General features: G+C 44.1%; 1 protein-coding gene across 1 annotated transcript; it reads right to left on the bottom strand.

Annotated features, from left to right (window-relative positions):
• Positions 1-27352, bottom strand: LOC139662770 (myosin-9-like). The gene is made up of 43 exons (XM_071541480.1): positions 27138-27352; positions 21268-21458; positions 20786-20926; positions 20375-20531; positions 20104-20131; positions 19480-19573; positions 18921-18941; positions 17796-17888; positions 17581-17644; positions 17366-17464; positions 16841-16984; positions 16551-16646; positions 16346-16422; positions 15908-16102; positions 15566-15739; positions 15108-15281; positions 14758-14872; positions 14166-14353; positions 13526-13647; positions 13262-13331; positions 12981-13141; positions 11962-12070; positions 11289-11420; positions 10863-11069; positions 10427-10564; positions 9895-10018; positions 9608-9779; positions 9042-9254; positions 8425-8569; positions 8084-8290; positions 7740-7844; positions 7374-7526; positions 6698-6946; positions 6237-6449; positions 5683-5895; positions 5305-5466; positions 4664-4792; positions 4393-4481; positions 2581-2704; positions 1883-2091; positions 1340-1448; positions 932-1104; positions 1-655 (listed from the first exon to the last, which is right to left on the bottom strand). Exons 2-43 carry the CDS (start codon positions 21451-21453, stop codon positions 547-549), a joined length of 5883 nt encoding a protein of 1960 aa, XP_071397581.1. The 5' UTR covers positions 21454-21458; positions 27138-27352; the 3' UTR covers positions 1-546.
• Positions 27353-27712: the final 360 nt, after the last annotated feature.

Below are 27712 nucleotides of genomic sequence, written 5' to 3' on the forward strand. Positions count from 1 at the left end.
AGGTAATAAAATGATTGAACTGAGAACACAGTGGGGGGAATGTATACAGTACAAATACATGGATTTTTTACCAACATTATCAAAGACTGCATGTGAAAGACAGTTTGCTACTGCATCAAAACATCCAGAAGACCCAAACTTGTGTGCAAAACAAAGCATAAAATGACCAGTGTGTTGTTTTCAAAATGGCAAAGTAACAGCATATAAACCATAAAAAGTGACTGCAATGGCTTGATACGAGAGCAGTATAATTATAGCTCCAAACAATATTTTATGATACACCAGCCAAGTAGAAAAATAGAGCAAGAAAAAGTATTTGGAAAGAGATTGTAGAAAAACAAGTATGACTCACATTCACTGAGATGAGTTAGATTATTTGGGCAAATATAAATGCATTATATGGAATGTAATAATAAGGCTATGGGACTGACATCAAGGGGAGCAAAAGGCTGAATCCTTTCATAAAATCTTTGTCTGATGGCTTGTTCGGTTAATGTGTAGCTATCTTTGCATGTTGACTGACAGCTGGCTGTTGCTCCGTCCCGTTCACTCGGCCGCGGGTTCGGACGCCTCGGTCTGCAAGTCCGCTTCCTCGTCACTGTCCAGGCCGGTGCGGGTGAGGACACGCCGCATGTTGAAAGGCAAGTCCCCACGTCTACAAAACAAACAAGAGTTGGTGGTTTAAACACGGGTCATTCCAGTTACCACTGAAAATGCTGTACGTTAACGGGCAGGTGTATGAAAAGTGTATATGAAGTTATGTGACAGATTGCACAAATTGGTGAAGCAACCTAATAAAAAAGGTTTGTAACCACCTACACCACCGAATTGTACATTGTTGGCTGGACAGTCAATAAAAAAGGAAGACACTTTGGATAAAAGGTGTGCACCAATGTAACACATTAATACTTGAAATGTTAGAAGACGCTACCTGAGCTTGCTCTTCAGGGTGCTGACTTCGCGGTTCATGGCGTCCGCCGACTCGGTGGCGTCTTCCAGCTCCCTCTGCAGCTTCCTGCGGTAGGCGTTGGCTCTCGTCACCTCCTCCTCAGCCTCCTCCAGCTGACGCTTCAGCTGGCGCATTCGGGTGTTCAGCTTGTCTGCCTGGGGAGAGAGGGTTCACAGTATGTGTAGAGCATCAGTGCATCAATGCATACACCAACATCAACCATACAGCAAGCTCCACAAGGATTCAAGTCTAGATCATATTACAGTCAGACCTTTCTCTTCTCCCTTTGGTGATGCAGAAACTAAAAACTAATCCAAGCGCTCCCCACTTTGCTTTGTGCGCGTTTCCTTTATCTGATTCATGAAAAGGAGGATCAGTGATTAGGCCTACCTGGTCTTTGTGCTGCTCCGTGTTGCGCCGCTCATCATCGATCTGCAGCAGCGCCTCCTTCAGCTTCTTCTCCGTCCGCCTGGCCAGCCTGGACGCTTGCTGCCGCTCCCTGAGACAGGAGGAGAACAAATGGCCTTGAGGAATCAGCACAGAGTCGCTCTACTCTTTGACAAGTACAAAAAGTTCCCAAAGCAAGAAAAATGTATCCGATTCGCTTTCGAACATCCTCAGAGTTTGCTCACTTAACTGACTCACTCACTGCCCATCTTTCCTTACTGAACCAATAATACACAGGAACATATATTGCATTTCTGGAAGGTTCTAGGCCATCTCAAACAAATGCAAAACTCTGTGAAAGGATTATAGCTACTACGAGACAAGACAAACCCAAACATGGACTGGTCATAGCGCACACACACAGAAATGCTACAGAGAAATTGAACTCTTTTGGTTTTCTTTAAATCATGCTCCATGTTTGTTTGCTTGATTGACCATCTGACCAGTGTAACCATCACCGTACGGCTACTGCGCAGCGGCACTCACTTCGACTCAATGTCCAGCTGCTCTTCCAGATGAGCTATCTTAGCCTCCAGGGTGGCGATAGAGGATTTGTACTTGGACTTGATGGTTCCCTCAAGCTCCTGCAGCTTCAACTTCAGCTCCTTGTTCTGGCGGTCCAGCTGGGAGCGCGCCCCCTCCAGTCGCTGAGAGGTACTACGCTCTGCAGCCACCTCTGTCCCCAACTGCTCAGCCTGAGGTTACAGACACACAGAGGGACACATACAGTTGAGAGACAATGTTTAAGGTCAGCATATCTTAAAGTGGTAATCTGACAAATTAGTCTACTTGTTTTTTTAAATCTTTGGTGCTAAAATGTCATTGCTGTGGTCGTTTCTGAACTGCACTTTCCAGCGATCACCTGTCAATCAAACACTGTATCCAATACTGTGATGTGTTTTTCCTTGGATTTTCGGTTGATCAAGCTGGAGTCTCTGTAGGTTGGTGCTCTTTTCTTGGTCTGGTGGCTATCACTGCTCATGCTAACTACCCAGTTCTTCTACCTACCATTACTGCTGCCAAAATAAAAGTAAAATGCATGACCTATTTCACACCCAACACTTCAATTTAACTTTCTACAGTAGCACCTTGCTGGACTCCAGCAATGAAACTGCTGCTCTCGCTCGCAAACGAAAGGCAGAGCATTAGCCACGACAATCAACATAGCTGAGATATGCCTTTACCTGCAGTGTGGTTCTCCTCAGGCGGTCGTTGACCATCTCAGTGTTGACCTGCTCCTCCTCCAGCTCCTCCTCCAGCTGGGCGATACGAGCATCCAGCCTCCTCTTCTCATCTGCCGCCAGAGAGCTGGGGAGGGAGTGAGGAAGAGGAGAAGTGGCAGTTCATTTGGAGGGTTGAAAGAACAGATTTCCCAAATGAATGCATTTTAAATTTATTTTGTAGCACAATAAATAAGTCAAGGGGGTTGAATACTCATTATAGCAATTGTAGTTGCATCGTATTATCAGTGAGAATTAAAGAGGAGCAGCTTCATTTTAGGGTTGCACTGATACCACTTTATCACTGCTGATACCATTCTCAAATACTAACCACGTTCTGTCCAAATAAAAGTTTAGGTATTATTATAAACATCGAACAAAAAGTTCAGAACTTTGTGTTTGGTAGATTATTTCTCTGTTGTAACAATGCTTCTTGGCAATACATTTTATACCGTTGGAAAGCCTGTTTATTTCCCTTTTAAATGGTGCCTCATTTGTAAGGAACATGCATTTGTGGGATGAGCAGCACAGCTAAGTATGTGGGTTGCGCTCATGAAAAATTTGCCAAATCTTCTCTGCCAATGCCAAACAGCTTATTCTGCTGTTGCTATTGACTCTTGTTTTGAGCTTCCGGTACCCCCAGGTGCTGACAATCAGGTACCTGATTGGCACCTGCACTGGAACCTGAACATGTGGAGGAACGTTATGTTCAGTTGGATCGTAGGGTCAAAGTGTGGAGAAGACGGGGAGAACGCTATGCTGATTGCTGCACCGATAGAGTAACACCTTTTGGTGGAGGCGGTGTGATGGTGTGGGGCGGGATCTCCATCACTGGAAAAACGAGGCTTGTCATCATTGGAGGCAATCTCAATGCAGAGAGATATCGAGATGAGATTCTGCAACCAGTGGCAATCCCATATCTCCACAGTCTGGGACCGAACTCCATCCTCCAAGATGACAACGCTCGCCCCCACAGAGCGGGGTTTATCAGAGACTACCTCCAGAATTTGGGAGTAGAGAGAATGGAATGGCCTGCCAACAGTCCTGACCTCAACCCAATTGAACACTTATGGGATCAGCTTGGGCGTGCTGTTCGTGCTAGAGTGACCGACACAACCACGTTGGCTGACTTGCGACAAATCCTGGTTGAGGAGTGGAATGCCATCCCACAGCAGTGTGTGACCAGGCTGGTGACCAGCATGAGGAGGAGGTGCCAGGCTGTTGTGGCTGTGTATGGTTCTTCCACACGCTACTGAGGCTCCTGATTGTTTGTTAAATGAATAAATTGTAAAATTGCCAATATGTCTTGTTTCTTCCTTGTTACTGATAGACTTCAATCATCCAATCCACCAAACAACACCAAACAAGAGTCAATAGCAACAGCAGAATAAGCTGTTTGGCATTGGCAGAGAAGATTTGGCAAATTTTACATGAGCGCAACCCACATACTCAGCTGTGCTGCTCATCCCACAAATGCATGTTCCTTACAAATGAGGCACCATTTAAAAGGGAAATAAACAGGCTTTCCAACGGTATAAAATGTATTGCCAAGAAGCATTGTTACAACAGAGAAATAATCTACCAAACACAAATTTCCTAACTTTTTGTGCGATGTTTAGTAACCAGCATTAGCTGATTACTTTTAGTCAACAACATAGACTTGGACCATTAGGTTAGATGGATGAAAACGATGACTGTGATTTCTCCCACATGAAAACTGAGATACAGATTAACACATTCTGTGTGTTGTAGCTGTTGTTATTGTGTGGTCCTTACCTCTTGGTGTTGAGGTTGTTAATCTCATCCTGGAGCTCATCTCTCTCGGTCTGGGCCTGTCTCTTCACTCTCTCTGCAGTGGCCAGGTCCTGGAGGAAGCAGGAGAGACAGGTATTGTTAAGACTTCAATGCCTGATACTGCTGAGGCCACTAGGACAACTATCTGTACACAATCTGGTGAGTACTTACTTTCCACAGAGAAAACAGAACAACTAACAGAGGGTACTGATATGGAACTGTCAGTTGTGCTTTTCCAATGTGACTTTTATACCTCCTGGAGCTGCATGGCGTCTGCCTCCATGGTCTTGACCTTCTTCTCATTCTCCTTGGCCTCGTTGAGAGCGTCGTCCCTGGACACACGCAGCTCATCCAGCTCTCTCATCAGCTCTTTCATCTGGGCCTGGGGAGTGGAGGTACAGACAGCGGTGCAGAAGTTACACATCGCACTATGTGACGGGTTCATTCATTTCTAATGACCACTTCTCACAACCAGTGCACATTGTGTGTGTGTGTGTGTGTGTGTGTGAGAACAGTTGGCTGCTGTTGAGCATGCTTCTAATCTTTCCTTCTGACTATGCAAACACTAGATGGCAGCAAGGCTTAGTTTTAGGGCAGTGAGGTACGGTTAATCTTTTCTGCCATCGACTCATCTAAAGTGTTATATTGATTTCACAATCAAACATGGATGAAACCGAAGAATAGACTGCTAATGATAGTTCATGGGTCTTTTAAACCATGTTAAAGTCATGTCGAAACAATAAACCCAGGAAAAAAGATCAAACTTTGGCTCACTTTCCCAGTACGTATGCTCTTACTTTTGTGTGTGTGTGTGTGTGTGTGTGTGTGTGTGTGTGTGTGTGTGTGTGTGTGTGTGTGTGTGTGTGTGTGTGTGTGTGTGTGTGTCTGTTTTACCTGCAGTTTCTTCAGCTGTTTGAGGGCCTCATCACGGCCCTTGTTGGCAGTGTCTATGTGGGCCTCAAGCTCTCCTAGGTCCAGTTCCAGTTTCTTCTTGGCCGACAGGGCCTGGGAGCGCTGCCTGCGCTCGTCTTCCAGCTCCACCTCCATCTCACGCACCTGGAGGGGAGTGACACCATATGGGTCTTTGATTTTTGATTTAGTGACTGTCACACTATGTTTCAACAATCTTTTGGCAGTATTTGTGCACAAAAATTTTTATTTTGGTGATAAACAGAATACAGAAGACTTCTTTTTACCCAAAGCATAGCCAAACACACAGAACATCTTGAAAAAAGTGATAGGGGACTGCCATTTTGGGGCCTCCTTTCCTACCTGTCTGACCAGCTGTTTCCTCCTCTCCTCTCCCTGCTCGTCTCTGGCCTGCAGGTCCCGGTCAAACTGGGCCTTCATGGCCTGCATGTTGACCTCCAGACGCAGCTTGGCGTCCTCCGTGGCCTGCAGCTCGTCCTCCAGCTCCTCCAGTTGGACTCTCATCTCCTCCAGCTGCTGCTCCATGCCACGCTTCGACCTCTCCAGTTCATGGACCTGAGGAAGAGGGAGGAAGAGGAGGTTACATTGTCATTCATGCAGTATTTGTGCCATTTCCTAATCCTGATTTCTGCTGAGGGGAATTATTGGCCATTTTTATTGCTTCAAAAAGCTAACAATGTATCATTGTCTTTAGAGTAAGGACTCAATGACTCAAGGTAGGAGCAGCTGAAAAAAAAGAGAATTCTAATGGCCTCAAAATCCTGAATCATTATGTAAGAAACATTTCTAGTGTTGAATCTCCCGCAAAAATCACTTTACAGTCTAAGCCAGACCCAAGTCATCCCTTTGCAACTGTCCATGCCAACTCCACCAATGATGCCAGTGTTTGCTCTTACACTCTTGCCGACATCGTCCTTGGAGGAGACCAAGTCTTCCATCTCGGCCTTGAGCAGCTTATTGGCCCGGTCCAGCTCGTCCTTCAGGTCTGCCAGGGTTTCCAGGTCACGGGTCAGTGTCAGGGCACGCGTTTCCTTCTCCCTGGCCTCAGCTTCAGCCCGGTCACGCTCCTCAGCATACTGGGTGGAAATGGTCTTCTCCTCAGCCAGCATCTAGAAAAAGGGGAAAGCAGGAAGCAGAGTAGGAGAGTCCACATTGAATTACCTCATGTGGAATGAAGTAAGTTCTACTGAGCTGAATTCGGTCAAACTGAAAGTTTGTGGGTGAAATGAACAGTAACATTCAAGTAGATCGAGAAATTTTGTGATCTCATTTCTAATCGTTATTTCTTTCAAAAGACAGTGACGGACTATACACAGCTTGTCACAGCGATAATGTCTCTGCCTTGGGGATACAATACCTGGTCAAACTTCTTCTGCTTCCTCTCCAGGTTGGAGACGATCTGCCTCAGATGGTCCTGGTCCACCATGAGGTCGTCCAGCTCCTGCTGTAATCGGTTCTTTGTCTTATCCAGTTTGTCGTAGGCTGAGGTCTTCTCCTCCAGCTGCTGGGCCACGCCGTCCATCTCCCGCTGGAGACGCTTGCGGCCCTCCTCCGCACCCTCCAGGGACAAGGCCTCCTGCTCCACTTTCTTCTTCATCTCTGCCAGCTGAAGACAAAAGTGAGGAGAAAGGGCGGTGGAAGGACAAGTCAATCAAGTGTGGGCAGGTTGAGGGAAATGGTGACTCCTGACTAATAGAGAATCAGGGTTAAAGTGCAATAGGAAAGGAACTCTTGTGTGAATTGCCACCTGACCAAGGGTTGGAGTCATTCCTCTAAGAATAATAAGTAGACTACTGATCTAAGACCACTAGTGTTCACATGACAACAATAAATAATAAAAACTACGAAAAAACTACTCTGAGGTAAGCTCTTGTCAGATCAGCACTCACACTACTTTATACATACAGATCCAGGACTACAGTACAACTACATTAATAGGAAAATAACCAGTTAATGTGATGACACGTGTAGAGCAAATGTGAGGCCTTTGCTCAAGTGCACTGAGAAGACACAGAGCCTGACGGTGGACCGACCTGGGATTGGAGGCTGTAGACCTGCTTCTCCACATTCTTCTTGCTCTCCTCCTCTTCCTCCAGCATCTCCCGCAGGTTGTTCTGCTCGTCCTCCATCTGCCTCAGGCGGGTGGAGAGGGAGAGCTTCTGACGGGTCTCCTCCTGGAGCAGCTCCTGCAATGAAGAGAAGGGACGGCTCAGGAAAAAAACATCTTGAACATTGCGTGCACGTTTCTGTGCATAAGAATAGGTTGCCAGGCGGTGTGGCAGAGACGACGCTTCTTGTACCTTTAAATGTCTCTAAAACATATTTATATCTTCAATTGAATTAGAGAAAGTGAAAATGAGAGAACGGGTGAGAGAATGTGTGTGCACGTGTGTTCGTACCTGTGCATCCTGCATCTGAGACTCCACAGAAGAGAAGTCCTTGCTGGCCTTGATGCTCTTGCCCTCCGCTTCACTTAAGAGGCAGTTTACATTTTCTAGCTCCGTCTAGACATGGGATAGAAAGAAAGAACGAATTTGTGAATGAATGCCACATTAGCATTTCCTCTTACCCACTCACCCACCCATCCACCCAAGCAGTCAATCCATCCATCGTCATAGAAATATTAACACAAAAGTCATCCAACCTCTCCCCACCCATGCTCTACACTCCCTTGCCTACTGTCTAAGCATTTACCCAGCCGTCCCACCAGCAAACCAAATGTCAGACTCCAGTCCATCCGTACCTGCATCTTGGCCACCTTGTCGGCCAGCTCCTGCCTCTGTCGTTCACTCTCTCCGTGTTTGACCTGGAGTTCTTGAACTTGAGCCTCTGCCTTCTTCCGACGGTGTTCAGAGTCTCCTTTACCTTGGGTCAGGGTCTTCAGCTCGATCTGCACCTCGTTCCATTCGCTCTCCAGGGCCTGCTTGGCTTTCTCCACCGATACCTTGCTCTGGAGGAGTGGCACAAAAAAGAAAGACACATTACTTGGGCTTGTCAGATGTTTGGGGACCATTCCACAAAAGATAGAAGATAAAGATGCCGCTTCTCAATTCTGAACACAGATTTCTTTCCGCTTGTTTTTACCCTCTTGGCCTGTTCCAGCTGTTCATTGAGCTCGTCAAAGGACTGGTTGTGTTTGTGTCTCATGTCAGCCATCTGCTGTTCGTGGAGCTTGGCCTCTTCATCCAGCGTCTTCTTAAGCTGGGTAACCTCCGTCTCACGCTTGCTCCTGGAAAGGAGTTGAGTGAGTGGATGAAGGACGAGAGTATGAGAAAAGAGGAATAAAAAGAGTAATTACATCTAAACAACCACATAAAAAAGACATTTACATATCCTTGCACAACCTCGTTGTTGCCTTCAAATAGATATGATGAATCATTGTCTTTTCATATTGTTGCATATAATATCATGTTGCATATCATATTTTGTTGTTGTATAACATACACCAACATGAAAACAGCAACAATTACGCTTTCTATAGCATCCTTGTTGCCTTCAAATTAGGGCCTGAGAAACTGTTGTCATGGTACAACCTCCTTGTTATCCTCATATAGATACCACAGTTCATATTTCTCCTCACGGATGTCCAGATTCACATAATGGCAGGTGGTGAAAAAAAAGTTCTCAGAAATTAAGATAAGCCCGCGCCTCTGGAAAAAATACCACATAAGCTTCTCCAAAACCGTGGAAATCACGGTTACCTCAGCTCCTGCTGTGCTGCGGTGGAGTCCAGTGTGTCCTCCAGCTCAGTCTTCAGGGCCTCCAGCTCCTCTCCCAGGTCCCTGCGGTGTTTCTCGGCCTTGGAGCGAGCCAGTCTCTCCAGTTCCAGGTCCTCCTGCAGCTCGGAGATGTGGGCCTCCAGCTCCCTGATCTTCTTCTGGGCCGCGTTCTTGGCCGCAGCCTCCTCCTCTATCCTGGAAGGGGAAGAGGAGGGATGAGATTTACACTAGAGGTAGGTCTAGCATCTTGGAAATGAGAACTGACAATTCATAATGCTGTATGACATGGATTTTATAGTTGATAGTTGCCCTTTTACAATGTTTTAGCAATCTGTAGCTTTCAAAACTGTAGCTTTGATCATTTTTAAATGCAACCTCAGCATTGTACAATCCTAGTGATGATTTTGCCATTGAAATAACTGGAGAAACCAAAATATTAATGCCATAAAAATATATGTATTCGCTACAAATGTGCCTTAAGACTGCACAGAATCAGTACTCGTTTTGAATTGAAAAACTTTCCCGAAATGTCTGTGTATGGTCCTGACCTGGCCAGTGCAGCAAGCAGCTCCTCCTCCTTCTTGGCCAGCTGGGCTCGGAGCTCGGCGATCTGGGCCTGCAGGTCCGCCATCTGGTCATGGAGCTCGGTGGAGTCTCCCTCCAGCTTACGACGGTTCTTCTCCAGCTCCTGACGCTGCTTTTCCTCCTTTCTGAGACGATCTGAGTGTCAGAGAACAGAGGACATGGAATTCCTCATCGTCTCAGTGGGTCAAAAGAAAAAAAACAAGAGAAACAAAAAAAAAAAAACACAATAGTGTATACAACAAAGACTTACCCTCTAAATCAGTGATCATGGCTTCGTGTTTATTCTTGAGCTTCTGCAAGCTCTTAGACTTCTCTTCCTCCTCGGTCAAGTTGGTGGTAAACTCGGAGATCCTCTCCTCCAGCAGCTTCTTCTCCTGAGGATGACAAAACAACAAATGCTTACAGCCAACTACCTATTCTGTGCTCATTAGTGTCGACAGCCAAGCATAAAACAAAGTCTGTGTCTACAGTGTAGCTCAGCACATGCAGGCCGGCTGTAATCCTTCAGATATTTAACTCTGCTAGACAATAACCAGATAATTGACTATACTACATAATACATACAAATATTTAATCTCAATAAGTACACGTTGATTATAGGCTATAGTTCGAAAATATTTTTGTCTGTCACTGTCTCCTACTTCCCCCCCTTTTCTTTCTATATCAAACTGAAACCATGTGCATATCTTGGGCAAATGTAAATGTACGGGCCACTATTTATACCTCAAAAGTCCAAATAAAAGTTCCCAACAAGGCTAAATAAACATGCCATTCTGTCAGACCTTGTTGAGCTTGTTGTTCTGGTCGTCCAGCACCATGACATCCTCCTCTATCTTCTTCATCTTGGCGTCCATGGTGACCTTCTCCAGCTGAAGCTTCTGTCTGGCTCCCTCCTCCTCATCCAGCTGTTGCTCCAGGTCCTGCATGGAGAAGACAAGCAATTCCAATGTTTATCCCATAATTTAAAACCTTTACATTTACTGTGCATTGCATTGTAGGCATATGCTATATAAAATCAAGTTTGATTGATTAATTGACTGATTTCCAGGCCTGGTTGTGAAATAGTATTGCCAACAAAAGGAAGTTGTAACTTTAAGGAAGAATCCACCGTCTGAAAAATGCAAAAATTGCAAGATACGTCGCCAATAGCTGTTTTTTAAACCGTGTTTAAGTGTTTCAAGTGGATTTTTCCTTTACGTCCCACTGAATCTGACTGACCGTGATGTTCTGTTGCATTTTCTTCCTCTCAGTGTGCAGCTGGGTGACCCTCTCCTCCTCCTCCTCCACGCGGGCCTCCAGGTCATGGAGGATCTCCTCCAGCTCCTGCTTCCTGGTGGCCAGGCGGGATCTCATCTCCTCGGCCTCCGCACACAGCTCCGTCTCCGCCTGGAGCTGCTCCTGGAGGGCCAACTTCTCAGCGTTCAGCTAGCAGAGGGGAGGGGGGCAAAGTGAGATCGGTTACCATAACAGTCATATTTTCATGAGTTAAGATCTACATTTGCCAGGTTTGGGGGTTGGCACACACAATCAAAACCAAAAATGTAAATGCAAATCTAAAAATAAATTGGTCTACTTTCACAGATATGGAATAAGACTGACCCTAGATTAAGCCACTATTACAAATTTGCTGGGGGAAACTCATACCTGCTGTTGCTTGGCCTCAAACTCCTTGAGCTGCTGCTCAGCCTGCAGCTGTTTCTCCTTCACCTTCACCAGCTCTTCCTCTTTGGCAAACATCTCCTCCTCCTGCCTGGTTACCTGCAGCAGGGGCTTCACCTGGCAGAAACAGACAATATTCACCAAGGTTATTAAAGCAGAAGGCGATATGAGGAGCGAATGAAAAGGCACTCTGACTTTTCGCAGTTGCTACCATGTCCTCTTCAATGTGTGCTGAAATCTGACTTTCCAAAATTTGATAAAAAAGTTTTAAAAAAATCCCCCAAAATGTCCCAGGACCCCACTCAGCAGTTCAGAAACCAAATTGTATTGGCAAACAATTAAAAATCAACAGTGGTATCACTGGTCACTCCGTCTACCATATCTATACTATAATATGATATATAACTCATAATCATAATATATATTTTCATATTTTATCATATTTCATATGTCTTAGTCATAACTGTGCTACTAACAAACAATATGTCAGCTGGCATGCTACAAACACACAAAAGCAAGGCAACATATCAACATGCTAAGAAAGCAACTTCTGATATGTTCTCTTCCCCAGTTATTGGATTGCGTGAATGTTTTGGTGCACACTTAGAAAATGAAAAAGCAACTTAAACTGCCTTCATTAATCTCCTTCCATCTGTACCTTGGTGAAGAGCCTCCACCACTGCCAGTTCCTGAGTTTGAGGTAGGCGGCACAGTTCCTCTGGATAACCTTCATGGCTGTCAGCTGCTGCTGCCTCTTGGCAAAGGCTCTGGAGTAAACAAAAAAGAAAGTAAATAACATAAGACAGACAATGTACTGCAACTTACCATAGTCTCTTGATTTCAATACATACAGATGACAGATACAGATGACATTACAGATGTGTAACCCAACAAGTACAGATTCTATACAGTCCCACAGGTCATTCATGGCAATGAAATAAACACCTAGTTATCAGTTTATTTGAATGTGATCTCAGCTCTCTGGCTTCATAGTTGATCAGCTGCCTTCATCTCTTCTGTGGTGAATACAGTAACATTAGGTTACTTGGCTTGCAAGTTAACAACTAAACCATTAGTAAGCAGTGCTTATAACATATTACATACATAGAGGCACTGCTTATAAAACATCAATTTTATAATGCCAGACTATATGTTGTCTTACAATCATAAAATCACCACACATGGCTGTATTGCAGCAGTCAATGCAAGCTAAAGATGAAGAACCCAGAACATTCTCTCATTCAGTAACGTCACGTGAAGTAATTTTGTATACAAGAGGATTATAACAGTTGTGTGAGAAATTGCAGCTAAGATGTGTAGATTTATAGTTGAAGTTAAATTATCACAATAAGACTTATTTGCTTTTATTAATTAGATACTGCTCAATAAAGAACAGACATGATTTGTACAAAATGATCATCACACCTTGATGAAATTTCTCATCAAGTGTCTCAACCCTGACTGACCTGTATTTGGCTAAAGTCCACAACACCATGGCAACCATGCCATGGTACGAACTAACGGACAGTTTTGATTAATGCAGCTATTCTGGTGTGTTTCTTTCATTCTACTTGCAGGTCACATGTGGCATACATCGAGGTATGTGTTTTTGATACAAAATAAATTTGATATGAAATGTTTTCAGTGTTGTGGATCAAATGAGTGAATCCCTCGTACTTGCGGGCCACATATCCCCTGCACCAGGCCTGGAAGCTGATGATGACGTCAGTGATCTTCATGTCCCTTTCCTCCTCCAGGTGAGCCAGGACCCCGGCTCTGAAGAACACTTTACTCTGACCGATGCGGAACAGGTTGGGGTCCAGCTCCAAGGCTTTGATCTGAGATGGAGAACATTAACATTGTGACATTAAGGTGCTGACAAGTCAGTAAGATAAGAATGAACCTTTTGTTTCACTTATGGAGAAATGGTGATTTTTAGACTAATTTATCAGTCTTACCATGAGCACACAGGCTTGCTTGCCATCCATAAAGCCTTTGGGAATGGCATTTGGAGTGAGGATCTCATACCTGAGAGACAGGGAAGCAGTTACAGGAAAGAGTGTTTCCAGTTGTGGATTAAGAAAGGCGGTTGTTTAAAGGTAAACCATCTCAATGCAGTAATTCCTTCAAGGGTACAAGGGTCTAAACCTAAGTCTAAAACTGAAACAATATGTAAAACACCAGAAATTAGAGTAATCTGTGTATCTCCTACTGTATGTTACCTCTGTCTGAACTCCTGGAAGACGATGCGGTTGGGGAAGCCCTGTCGACAGATGCGGATCCCCTCTAGGACTCCGTTACACCTCAGCTGGTCTAGAACCAGATGAGGCTCCAGCTTACCAGCCTGAGGGAGGAGACAGATACACACAGTACCATTACAGAGTTGTTCATGTGATCTGTCCTTTTTATATAGATGGGTAAACAAAACAATTTTTAATTCTCCATAACTGTGTATTAAACTGTGGGTCAGAACCCAAAATGGGGTTGTGGCTATTATTCTGGCGGGTTGCCACATGTCAAGTGAAGCAATATGTTCTAGTGAGTCTGTCTCAAGAAGAGGCAATTTTTTTCATTTGCCTCTAGGGGCTGAAAGGGTTAAGATCCCCAGCATTCAAGAGCCATTCATCTCTCATTCTTCTCTTCTTTATTACTGCTGGCTCTCTAATGTGCAATAGAGCTGGTATGCCAACGCACATTATTAATTCACCATATATTTTGCTCTCCCTCGCCACCATTTGAACACCTGTCATAATGAGTGTCCAGTGTTCACTCGTACAGCAACATAAGGCTCATGCATCAGCTTTTGGCAACAGCTGCACCTCGGGTAAAATGTGACAAATATGTTGTTGCTGCGTTCTGTACCTTCTTCTCGTGGTTGGGGATGATGCAGCGGACAAAGTTAGGGTTGGTATTCCTGAGCGTGGCCATGAGGTTACCCAGCTGCTCCTTGTACAGCTGGCCCACAGTGCGGAACATGCCTTTGCGGGTTTTGAATGCGCCGTGCATGGAGTCCGACATTCCCATCTTGTCCAGGCCAACAATACGGTCCACTGAGAGGACAGGGAGAAGTACATCAGAACAACCGAACCATATGTTTCATTAGGGTATTGATGGAGTAGTCTAGCAAGTCCAAGTAGTCTAAATCAATCTGTTTAAATGTACAGAGGAAATTAAAGTAAAAGTTTGAATGTCAAATTGAGTTGCACTTGTGTATGGAAAGTAATTATCTCGACTGCAGCTCTGTTTACCCGACACAAGATGGTCTTGCTCTTCCAAAATGTAGTTGTAGTTGCAGTAAATTGCTAGTTAGGAACGGTCTGTTCTGTGATTGGTTCATTTTTCTGGCATTATACTGGTAATAAACTAAAAAGGTATTTTAAGCTATATTAATATGCTTAAAATGCCTACTTAATGCTACACAGTGTGCATTTTGAGATGCATGCAGTCCACTTACTGTCTCTCCACAGGTCAGCAATAAATTTATCTGTAGACTGGTTGAGCAAAGTGGCCACACACTCATTCAGAGGATCCATGTTTTTCATCAGCCACTCATCGGCCTTGTAGTCCACCTGCACCAGAGGAGAATGTAGATGTAAACACTGAGGTCCATCATAACATTGTCAAGCTATCCCAGACAATCTCCCTTTATTTGGTTTATGTCTTAATGCCCTGTCTTATTTTGAAGCACATTGCAAGCATTTGTAAAAAAATATTTATATAAATTTGACTTAAGTTATCGACCGATTCAACAATTCATCTAAGAAGGTCATCTGTAGTGAGAGGATTCCCTATAGGTGTAATGACCTTTCCAGCGTAGTGGATAATGCAGAAATCAACGTCATCCTTGAGTTTCTTGGGCTTTTGGAACTTGGGGCTGCCGCCCTGCTCCTGAACCACCTTCTCCACAAAGGTCTTGTCGGTGGCCTTAGGGAACCAGCACTCCTCATCCAGCAGGGCCAAGATGCCTGGAGGTCCGGCCTGAGAGGAACAGAGGGAACAACAACCAGAGGAGGACTAGTCAGTCGGCAGCTCAAAAGGAATCCTGACTGATTTAATAAGCCGTTCGCAGCTTTATGTACAACGCATGCTTCAACTTGCATGGGACAACTATTTGCAGCTGGAAACTAGGTGTCATCTGCAGATGGCCTGAAAGCAATCCTTAAGCTGAAGTGTCACTCCAGGTTAAGGGTGGGTAGGACAGATATTAGTGCTGCTAGTGTATAAAGCTTGTGGAGGAATAATAACTGCGGGAGACGTCTTACAGGTTTCTCAATAAGGTCGATGCAGGGCTGCAGGTCGAGGCCGAAGTCGATGAAGCTCCACTCGATGCCCTCCCTCTGGTACTCCTCCTGCTCCAGGATGAACATGGTGTGGTTGAAGAGCTGCTGCAGCTTCTCGTTGGTGTAGTTGATGCACATCTGCTCAAATGAGTTCAACTACAGGAGGGGAGAGAAGAAAAGGGTTGATGAGAGGGAGAATGCAGAATTGATCATCAATTTATTATGTTTTAATTGTGGAAATATTCTCAACCATAAAAAGGTATATCTTGAGTCAAGTACATCTGTGGTTGGAGAGGCAAGTCTCTCAAGCCCTAAGTCCCTTACCTCAAAGATCTCAAATCCAGCAATGTCTAGGATGCCAATGAAGGAGGCTCCCTGTCTCTTGGTCTTGTCCAAGGCCTTGTTGATCCTCATGACCAGCCAGCGGAACATCCTCTCGTAAGAGGCTTTGGCCAGAGCCTCAACAGCAAACTCGGCCTGCTCCTGGGTCTGGGCCTTCTGGACATAGTCCCTGCCAACCTGGATTACATGAGGAGAAATTAGACGAAACAATACTTCAATGTCATACTTTGCCCCTAACTGCACATTTAAGTTATTTGCATGGAATCTCTGCAATTGTCTCATTGATTGATTCATTTGTGCGTTCATTTGTTTTGGGTTTAGAAACTGACATCAAACATCAGATCAATTCCCAAAATGGCATCCAGTTAATCTATTTATACCATTGATTGGTAAGGAATCACTGTATATTCCCATACAGACCTTGATTCTGGGGGACAGGATGGCTCGTGTGAAGTCAGTCACATTCATCCCCAGCAGATGACACACTTTCTGGGCAGCTGGGGGTAAAAAAAAACACATAGAGGTCATGTTGGAGGGTGAATAGGTAGGTGGTGGATGAACTGGGAAGGTTTGAGCGAAGGCAGTAAGAAGGTGTGGTATCATGGACGTGTGTGAATGTGTGTACCAGTGTCATCAGGCATGGAGGCCTGGTCAGAGTGACGCTCCTTCTTGAAGCTCATATTGCCCAGCTGCAGCACGGCCGACACCACCTTCAACAGACCTGACCAACAAACAGAGAAGAGCTCAGTGTGTGTCGGGAAGAAGGAAGCATATCACATTGTGTTACACTCAGGAAATGGCTGGAAATGGCGCTATAGGTAGAGACACGGCATTTCATATGAATTTAATAAATACTCAGACACATTCATTGACCATAAACAAGTTACAACAAATGGACAGTGGGGGCACAGCTACCAGTTCTTTCCTCTTCTGGGATGCTCATGATCTTGAAGGCATCCATGGTCTCAGTGAACATGTCCTTGTCCTGCTGGCCGGGGATCGTCACGTTGCCGTTGGACAGGAAACGGTACTTGCTGTAGTCTTCCAGACACAACTCAGCTAGGCAAGGGAGAAAGAGGAGAGGAGGAGGAGATTATTCATTAAAAATTAAAGTTCAACTGAGGGAGTTCTACTCTTGCCTTCACATGGGACTGATCAACTCTGCATGGCTTGGATGCAGGAGAGAGTAACCTCAGGTAGAACACAGTTCCTCTTCCACTAATATAACTGAACTGAGAAACGGGAAGCTCTGATTTCAATCATGGTGGCCTAGCCCAGCTATTTCCTCATGTATTTGCCAAGTTTCACAAGGATTTGTGCTTAATGAAATGTCTTGGCTCTTGACAGTGCATGTCTCACTCAGTCATTAATATATATGCCCAGCTCTGTGTATTTGTCAAGTATAATAGGGATTCGTGCTCTAATAAAATGTCTACTCACAGCGCATCTTGTCCCCTGCTCCTGTCAGCATGTAGTAGAAGACATGGAAGCTCCTCTCGTCTTTAGCTTGTCTAATGGCTCGAGACTTCTCCAGCAGATCTGACGGCATTCCCGTCAAGGACAATGGCAAAAACAACTGCACCGGAAAACTGTATATTTAAATGCAGTATAGAAGGAATCAGAAAATAAAAGAAGCAGCATATTTAAAAAGATACAAGTTTCAATGTTGGCTCCGACAATGTATCCATTGACATCAAAGTTGATCCTGATGAATTTTCCCTACAAGAGAAAAAAAGAGAAAAATTTGACACTTTTGAAAATGGTGTTGTGATAGTATTTGCTAGTGATAAGCAGCACTAAAATTAGATTTCTGGTTGACTATAGAATGATATTTTAAGAGCGGATGGAATTAATTTGAGGCTGCTCTTACGAATCGGGAGGAGTTGTCGTTCTTGACGGTCTTGGCATTGCCGAATGCTTCCAGGATTGGGTTGGCCTGCAGCAGCTGTTTCTCCAGTTCACCCTGGCAGAGAGAAGACAGCAACAACAAACTGTAGACTCCAACAATCCTTCATCAGGACTCTTTCCCTTGGACAACATGCATTAAATCATGCATTATTTGTGTAGCATAGCAGTTATTTCATTGCTTAATACACACACACAAGCTCTGATAATGTGCAATGACTCATTGGGCTTGTAAAATAAACAAAAAAAAAGAAAATCAGGCTGCACATTCAAAAGAATAACCTCGGGGGATGTTATCATTTCCCAATCAACCATCACACACACACACACACACACACACGCACAAACAAAGGCAAACATTAAATCCTGCACATTCCAACACACATTCCCCAGGCACAGCAAGCCTACTCAAGCACAAAAACCCTGTAAAACCATCCCTGTCCATGCAGGCACGAACAAGAGAGCGCGGCGAAAAGCACACGCGAGTTAGCCGAGATCCCCAAAGGAAATGCGGGAGTGCACTGTGACACCCCGGAAGAGGCAGGTACTAGAGTTTACAACAAAGACCAATTCAAGGCTGACCAGATGGGGGGAACAATGGCTGCTGGGTGGAGCGGGATACCTTCACCAAGTACCAAGGTGGAGTTCAGTGTTTCAGACAGACCGGAGATAGGGTTACCGCTTAACTGCTCTGGTGTGTCACTAGGCAGCTCACCGCCGCAAGTGAAAACACCCATTGAGAAGGTATATCTCTTTCTCTTTTGAACCCATTTCAGACTCTTTATACGGAGGCGAAACTATCTGGTCAATTAAAGCGACTATGCAACCCAAATCTAAACATCTAATACTCTAAAAATGTAATAGGGGAAAAAAGGTATGGTCATTTTAGCTTAGAAATTGCAACTCTTGCCACTTTGCATTTATGAATTCTTGTTATTTGTAAAGCCGCAATCCCTTTTAAAAACATTCTGAATGCGTTTCCCTCAATACCCAAGGCAGGGAAAGTGAGACTTTGCTGTTAGTAAAGTAATGCATGAGCAAAAACAAAATCAGACGCCAAATGTTTACGGAGTCAGAGAGATGAACTCACATGTGACAGTACTGCACTGCCCTAGAGATGGGATGAGAAAAACAAAAAGGAGAGAATTTAACACATTTGATGCCACTGCAGTGTACAGATTGCATAACTATAGAGTATACCTGCTGCCGGCTCCATTCAGAGCCATAATGAAGAAATGATTCATGTAAGATTTCACAGACATTCTAGTGAAGACGCTACACACAAGAATAACAGCACAAGTTCACACACACACACACACACACACACACACACACGTTCTGCTTCACTTCTGGTCACTGCAGAGAGGCGAGGCAGGCAGGTCCAGGCCTGAAAGAGGAATGTTAGGTAGAAGCCACACAGCACAGAGGTTAGGAAGTTACAGACTGGCTAAGTACTAACATGGAAAACTACAGAGGAGAGGGAAAGAACAGGGAGGCAGGGAGAAGCAGGGAAAGTAAGAGGAGAATAAAAAAGATGAGGGTGGCCTGGTGCGGTCTTTCTTCATCTTCTGAGACGAGGCACCATGGGGAAAGAAGCAGAAGGAGGGAAAGAGGGAAAGAAAGAGAAGGAACAGCAGGACGTTACTGACCTGATCTTTCTTGGACTTGAAAGATGAGGCAACGTGGGCCAGATACTGGATGACTTTCTTAGTGTTTTCTGTCTTCCCTGCTCCTGACTCCCCTCTGTGGGGAAAAGACCAAACATGGGAAAACAAGGGAAAGATTAAGATACAGAATATGTAGCATGCAGAAGAGGTTCAAATGTAAAAAGGTATACTGTAATATACTTGCAATATGGCGGGCTATTGAGACAAATTACTTTTGTAGAAATATTGATTTTAAGGCATTAAAAAGGTATCAAAAAGATACAGAATGTTAAATTCTCATAATTACAACTAAACTGTTATTACCTATATTTTTACTGAAGAAATTAATTGTGCAAGTCTATCTAGAGAGGCAGATGGCCAGTAGAAATGTTAAAAACAAAGTAATAATAAAAAATAAAAAATGTATTTCATTCAGCATTGTAAGGCTTTGAATAAAGTTTTGAATGTGAAGTGCCAGAATCAGTATTAGTACTAAAAAAAAACATACCTGGCCCCATGATAATTCGTATGCAGTATTGTAAAAATAGATAATTCAACTAGAATTAGAAACAATTACATTTCTAAACCAAATCATGGGGAAGATGCGAACAGAGAAAAGTGACCTACGTGCAAAGGATGGACTGGTCCTCACGATCTGGTAAAGGAGGAAATAAAGTGGGATGATCAGGATCATGAAACACAAGTTGACAACTTGACATCATTCAAAAACACAAGCAGTTGAGGCAGAGCTCGGAGATGGTTTGACATTGTTGTTTTTGCGTCAGAAAGCATGTGTTTACACCCTGTGTGGGTGTTTGAGTGTGTGTATACAGTATGTACTGGTGCATGTTGTACTACCGCCAAATAATGTGCAATACCGCCACACCCCTTCTCCTACCCTGCATCATGCTCCTGTAGGACGTGTCTGTGATGGCGTAGATGTGGGGGGGCATCTCGTGCCTCTTCTTGCCCTTGTACATGTCCACTATGTCCTCGCTGTAGATGGGCAGGTACTTGTACGGGTTGATCACCACGCAGAACAGACCCGAGTATGTCTAGGCAAGAGAGAAAGGGGGATTGTCAAAGTAATATAAAAGAGGTGGGTTGTAACATCATGCGTGCACACTTGAAAATCATCCAATCTGTCGCAAAGAGAGAGAGCGAGAGAAAGGGATGTGTCTGATACATGTGTGTTCATTCAAGCGCACATGGGCTATATGTGTGTGTGTGTGTGTGTGTGTGTGTGTGTGTGTGTGTGTGTGTGTGTGTGTGTGTGTGTGTGTGTGTGTGTGTATCCACCCCAACTCACATAGATGAGTCCAGAGTAGTAGCGGTCCTTGAGGTTGTGCAGCACCGAGGCCTCGTTCAGGCAGGTGAGCTCGGCCATGTCCTCCACCTTGCTGAACTTGGGCGGGTTCATCTTCTGGATGTCGTCCTTGTTGACCTTCACCTGAGATGAGCAGAAAAAGGAAACTTGTCAAGTACTTCCTGGAATGTGATTGAGCCACATGAACAGACTCTGAATTGAGGATTTGCTCAAAGTTGGAGGCTTGATAAGTCATATACTGCATCTAGACTCACAGATTCACTTTTTTATGAATTTATAATCTATATATATATATATATATAAATATATATAGATTATATAGAGAATATAAAATCTGAAAAATGGTCATTGTGTACTTGCCAAGGTACATGGTAAAACTGACTTACCAGCCAAAGCTAAAACCTAGCAGCACATGGCTGGTATTAACTTTAGAGTCCTGATGCTACGACTATTTTGGTCCTCACCTTCTTGCCAGAGTCGGCCAGCTCCACCACACACTCCTCCCCATGCTCCTCCTTGACGGAGCCGGCCTCGAAGCCCAACTTCTCCGAGGGGATCCACACCAGCTTCTTGGTGGCCCAGTCGGCCTGGGCCAGAGGGTTGTTCACCCCGCTGCGGTCCCCGTACAGGAACTTGTCTGCGTCCGTCATGGTGGCTTTAAGAGAGAGCAGGGGGAAAACATATTTAGGACGGATTATCAATTCCGCAGGACGTTTTGGCTAGGCTGTGAATAAACCTAAGAGAGAAAGTGAAAGGGGTTTTTCACAGTCCTCAATTAGATCCTGGCTCAAGATTACACACTCAGTAATACATCCAGTTATTCAATTGCATCCGATTGGTGAGTGCAGGGTCTAACAAGTCAAAATTTTTCAATACGGGGAGAATGTGATGCCTATTATGTGGAAATACCCCAATAATTATATTATAAAATTCGCTGATGATACTGTGATTGTGAGCCTTCTCCACAAGGACATGGACCCTTCTGTGTGCCACGATGAGATAGACATCTTCATCAAGTGGTGTGACACCAACCATTTCATTTTAAATGCCACCAAAACACAGGAGATGGTCTTTGACCGAGGCAAGTGACTGACCATGAGCCAGTGGTCATCAAAAACCGGACAATTATTCAGGTGTCCTCGTATAAATACTTAGGTGTCCACATAGACAACCTTCTTTGCTGGAAAATACACAATGATAACATGTGCAGTAGACTGCAGCAGAGACTTTACTTTCTAAGGCGATTGAGGCTGTATGGAGTGAGCAGCCAGATCATGCTGATGTTCTGCCGGGCAACCCTAGAGAGCATCATTAGATATGCAATTACAGCATGGTTTGGCAACCTAACAGTGCAACTGAAAAGCAGGCTTGCCAGCATGCACAAAATGGCTATGAAGGTAATAGGAAGAGAGAACATGAGCCCATACAGAGCCTTTACAAGCAGGCAGTTATGAAACAAGCAACAAAAATCATTGTGGACTCTCAACATCCCCTCTTCTCTGAATACGAACCTCTGCCATCAGGAAGAAGACTCCGTGTGCCAAAGTGCAAATCAAACCACTTGAAGCTATCGTTTGTTCCAGCCTCCATCAAGCTGCTGAACTCTAATGCTAAATCTTAGTGCAATAGACCAATGTGCAATAAATACACAAGCACTTAGCACTTTTGCACTTTAATTCCTACAGTTTCTTTTTAAGCCGTCGTGTTGTCAATGTCAAATGTATAGTCAAATGTCTTTTTTATGTCTGTAAGATGTTTTTATGTGAAGCAACAGTCTAGCATCGGGTCAAACGCTTCTCATGTTTTGTGATGTTTTTTTATGTGAAGCAATGGATCATAGCACTGTGCCCAAGACAAATTTCTACCCTACTCTACTCTGTTTAACCTGGCAGGCAACAGAATATATGAAGCATGTGGCCACGACTATTTTCTGTCCTTATTAGTCGTAGTTATTCATGAGGAAAAAAAAAAACACACACACACACACACACACACACACATTCTGCTGAGGTGATGCAGATGTCTGAGTAGCAAGGTTCTTAAAGTTTTTGAAAGGCCAAATAGTTATTAGCCATGTTTTGATGCCACTAACCTGTAATGGAGGTTTTGCTGAATAAATACTGCAGGCTACTGGTGGAATATGGTAAATTCTGTTAGATTAGCCCTACACTATGGTCTTGAAAATTTGGGTTCCTTCGTTCCATCCATTTTTGGGTTCCAAAAAGACTGAAAGTTGCTATATTACATGAATCACAAGCAAAACATGAGTCATTTTTACGGCTACCCTTCCGAAGTCAGCCAAAACCCCTAAATGGTGTTATTCAGGTCACTGCTATAACTCCTCTCCGGGTTATTTAATAAGCATACAGGTGTGTGAGCCGAGTTACAACTTGTTCGTCAAATAGCATATTTACAGACAGGTTCTCATTTCCTTAAGGTATGTTTTCAAAAGGACTGGAGATGTTACGAGAGCGTCCCGTCCTTGAGATATTGTATGACTATGAAACTTCCCAAAACACCTTCCACTAGAACTTCTTGACATCTGACTAAAACCAAGTGTGTACGGATCACAGAGAAACTTTCATCTGAGATATACGTGTGTGTGTGTGTGTGTGTACGCACTCGCACACACTGAGAAACACAACACACTCCGGGGGTGTTAAAATTTACTGCAATGCCACAGTAATAAGAGGTGCATCACGGGTTTGGACACGTAAACCACCACAACAGCTACTTTTTTCCCCTTTGTGCAGCTTTATTATTATGAGCATGCAACCCGTGATCTATGGCCTATAAAAGAAATTACAAAAAACATCAACAGTAAACATCATTTTGTTATCCATCTTCCACACTCTGTTGGTACTCTTTCCTGAAGGCATTGTTTTGATAATGTTCTGCTGGCGACAGGTGACTGCACTGTTGCATTAACACAAACCTCAGTTTTACTTTCTGACCACGGTTAGGAAGATCCAATATTGTCAAACATCATTAATGTCACTGTATGACCTGAGGGGCACCGCAGTCAGACAAAACAGCTTCACCTGTCCATCCCTTATTCCCCGCCTGGCCTACATTCCTTCCTCACCCACTCATTAGAAAGGGAATTCCACAAATTCCCAACTCCGTCTCCCATTCCTTTGCTTTACCAATTATCCCCACCCCTCTCTTCGGATCCGTCATTTCCGTCAGGAGCCTGTTAACTGCTTGGCTAATAACACTCCCAATTGCTCTGCTGATGGACAGTGAAGCTGGCTCTGTGCACCAGAAGCCTCCAGTTGCCCCTTATGCAATGGGGCCGACGGAGGGATGCCTTGCTTCAGATCAGGACAGTCAGAGGCAGGGAGGAATGTCGGGAGCAAGTCCGGGCAGAAAGAGAAATGTCATTATCTCCAACCACACCCTGGAGAAAGATTCTGCCTTGTTAGGAAAAATAGAATTAAAATTCCCTTAAAAGATAAAATACCATCTTCATCCAACTCCTCTGTTTTCAGCAGCTGTTGTCGTGCATTTTCTCTTTGCGGTTTGCGAATAATGTGGAATTTTGTAACATCATATGCAGGTGTAGTATAATTTTCCAAAGAACAGTGTCATACCTCTTTAATTATTTAAGGTTTCATATCCAACAGTGAAGACATGACAATTTAAACCAAGGCTGTCAGCAACCTTTAAGTGAAACCAAGCTAAGCCTCAATCAAGGGAGATAACGTTTGTACAAACATGTGCACACACATCATCTGAGCCGTCACCCTCCTCTCAGGTACAGAACAGATGATGCCAGAGAGAGCAGGAGACCAAGTGTGAGGAGAGAGACACGGAGAGAGAAAGAGATAAAGACAGAGAGAGTGTATGTGTGTGTGTTTATATAAAGAGAGGGATAAAGGGATAAGTGCATAAGGTGTCATCTGTGTCTCTCTCTAAGTTCATTATGTGCTCAGACTCTGGAAGAGCAGTGGGGGGAGGAGGAGGAACAGAGTGGCATTTCTATTGGTTTATCATGTGCCATGTAGCGGACACCTAACACAGACATCCTAAAGGAAAAGTGGGGCCTGCTTTCTTGCAACAACTTTAAGAGAAACTGCAGCAATCCCAGAAGTCAGATAAGACTAAAAGCATCACCCAAGGGACTAAATGTATGATTAGAATTAGGATAGAGCAAATGAAACCATTAAACACAGAGCCTAAACAAAAAACTGACCGACTTGTAACATTCACATGCATGTGGCTTCACTCTGAAAGCCATCCATGGGCTAACTTCCTCAGGAAGTTGCACAAACTGCCTTGCACATTTTGACACTCTCTGGTTCTAGATAGTTGCACTACTTCAGTCTTTAGGTCCATTCTTTAGTACCAACTCATATTCTCATCAAAAGAGAATGACAGCACAAACATAACCCCATCAAAATCTCCTCCAGCCTAGCTCCAGCACATGGCATAATATCCAACATACAGAGTGGATTGCACTGATGAGCACTAAGCCTCAGGCTCCAAAGGATTTCCAGTAAGGATTTGAACCGGCATCTTATGACCGGTTTATCCATGTCTGGGCCCAGTGTTGAGACCTCACCAGATTCCTTCACCTGGTTGACCTTACTGACCCTAAGCCTTGGGAGTCTTTTGATTTAGTCAGCAATACAGATGGATTGCCATTGTATGCATGGAACTATCTAATCTAATCTGAGGCTCTGGTGTCCCTCGGGCCGACCGTGCCTCCTCTGCACGTTTTCAGCAGCGTCTCCCGTCTCCTGCTCGCTCCTGTTCTTGGCTGCGAGTCAATCCCTGCTTTATCCTGGCTTCCATGGCTCTTACCAAACACAGAAAACACACATGGCCCTGTACTGACAAGCCCTGCCATCTGCAGCCTGTCTTCTGATAGGGGTTTGGCGGGGTGAAGGATTGATAAGGGATGAACAATGTTTTGGTACAGGATAGGGGTTTGCTATGATGTTTGAGTCAAAGTATTAATGCAGGGAAGGGCAGGATTTGTGATTACCGAAGTGTTTCGCCCTTGGGTTGCAGTGGGGTGGACTGTTATGCTTGCTGAAGATGTGAAATAGGCGGAGGAGGTGGACCAAAGTCAGCTATAGCCTTTTAGGGTAAGAGGGTGGTCATGACGTGCACACATTTCATTGGCCAGCACCATTTATGAAACACGGATGAGCTTGTATAGCTGCAGATGTAGTTTCTTGGCTGAACCAAAGGAGGAGGACTACATTTTGATCAGTAATGCTTTTGCAAGTGGTGACTAGAAATAAGCCCCAACTTGTACAGTCACCAGGCTTAGGAGAACAGAAGAATCTCCACAAGACATGCCTAATCTATCCACAGAAAAGACACTAGCCAGTACCAAAGCCAAAGACTAGTTCTTCATTGTGACTGTAGGCTAATTTTATATCCTGAGGGCAGATACACATCAGGGTGTGTTATGGCAAAACGAACCTCCAAGGTTCGAGTGAAGTGCCAGGTACATCACTTGACAAAAGACAAGACAAACAAATAGGGCACATTAGAGGCCTGGCCTAACCTGAACTAGGCAAATACCACAGGAACAGGCCAAGGCCATTACTGTGAATACCTGCGTTCAAAACATGCATTTGAATACAACAGGCCAGGCATGTTTTTCCTGTATAGCATGGAGGAGGTTAGGCTCTTAAATATTATAATTTCAGTCTAAATAAAGGATGAGGCTCAGCAGTAAAAAGTTATGTGTTTATAAAGGCACTGATGAAGTGGAGGGTAAATCCACCTAAACTTTTGTTTACCCACCGTTTTATTTGCAGAATAGGGTTTATCCACCTTTTTAGGCTGACAGAAATATCTACAGTATGACATAAATTTATAGTATACATCCAATGATATCAAACTCATATCAAGTCATGTGATTATATGGTCTTGTGAGGACAAAGCATAAATGCTTTCTGGAAAACAAAACAAAAAAGTTGAAAAAAAAAAAAAAAAGGATTTGTTTGTGGCCACACATGTTTTGATTTACCAAAGGCTGTATTAGCCATAAGGAAGTGTCACAAAGTATCAAAAAGATTTGACCCATTTGAAGTGCTGCTAAACGTTGTAATTGTCCGACACAATGCATCATGATTCAATTGGAGACAATACAGTAATTGAGCACGCGCAGGTTTAAAAGGCTCCTCTGCGTCGCGTGATGAGAACACCTGGCCAGGCGCGCGACGTTTCTCATCTCATAAAATCAAAACAACTATTTCATTTAACGCTGTACTCGACATTTTCAGGTAACCTACACACCATCAGCTGGTTTAAAGGTAGATACTGTCACCCTATATCTAGCTTTGGAAAACTAAAAAAAAAAAAAAAAACATACCTGCTTTTCAGCTTCAGGCACTATAGGTGAGCTCGGTTCGTTTTTCGCTGTCCGTGCTTGCAACAGCCAAGTCCCGCTCGACGTCAAACTCCACAAAACACGAAGCTGCACAGCGGAGTTTCTTATCTCTTTTTCTTCACTTCGGCAGGTCCGTCTCTTCCTCTCTTCACCTCCCTCTCTGCTCTGTCGTGCGGTCCAGCTGTCCAGGCGTGGCTCAGCGAGGATGGACGGTCTATAACTTTGATCCGCCCAATTTTATCATTCACAGGTAAGTTAAGCGCCCCGCCCCGCTCGGGCTATGCTGCCTTCAAGTGCTCCTCGTAAACTCCTACGTGTTATCGCGCCATGCAGGTGCTTTTTTGACATAATGACAAAATGGACCCTGAAACAAAAGTAGTTTTTATTGTGGTCGTTTTTTAATTTTAGAAATCAAGAGGCACAAAGCTACTTTGTGCTGCAGCATCATAATAAAGAGGAGGAAATCAGCACTAGGCATGTAATTCATGTTTTAATTCAGTAATTATTAGTGGTTGTAAAATACAGCACTCACCATCAGTTGTTGACATGACTTCCTT

Source organism: Centroberyx affinis, unplaced genomic scaffold (assembly GCF_046629955.1).
Source record: "Centroberyx affinis isolate AG114_WGS23_722 - 3 ecotype Tasmania unplaced genomic scaffold, CSIRO-AGI_Caff_v1 ptg003890l_1, whole genome shotgun sequence".
NCBI lineage: Eukaryota > Metazoa > Chordata > Actinopteri > Beryciformes > Berycidae > Centroberyx > Centroberyx affinis.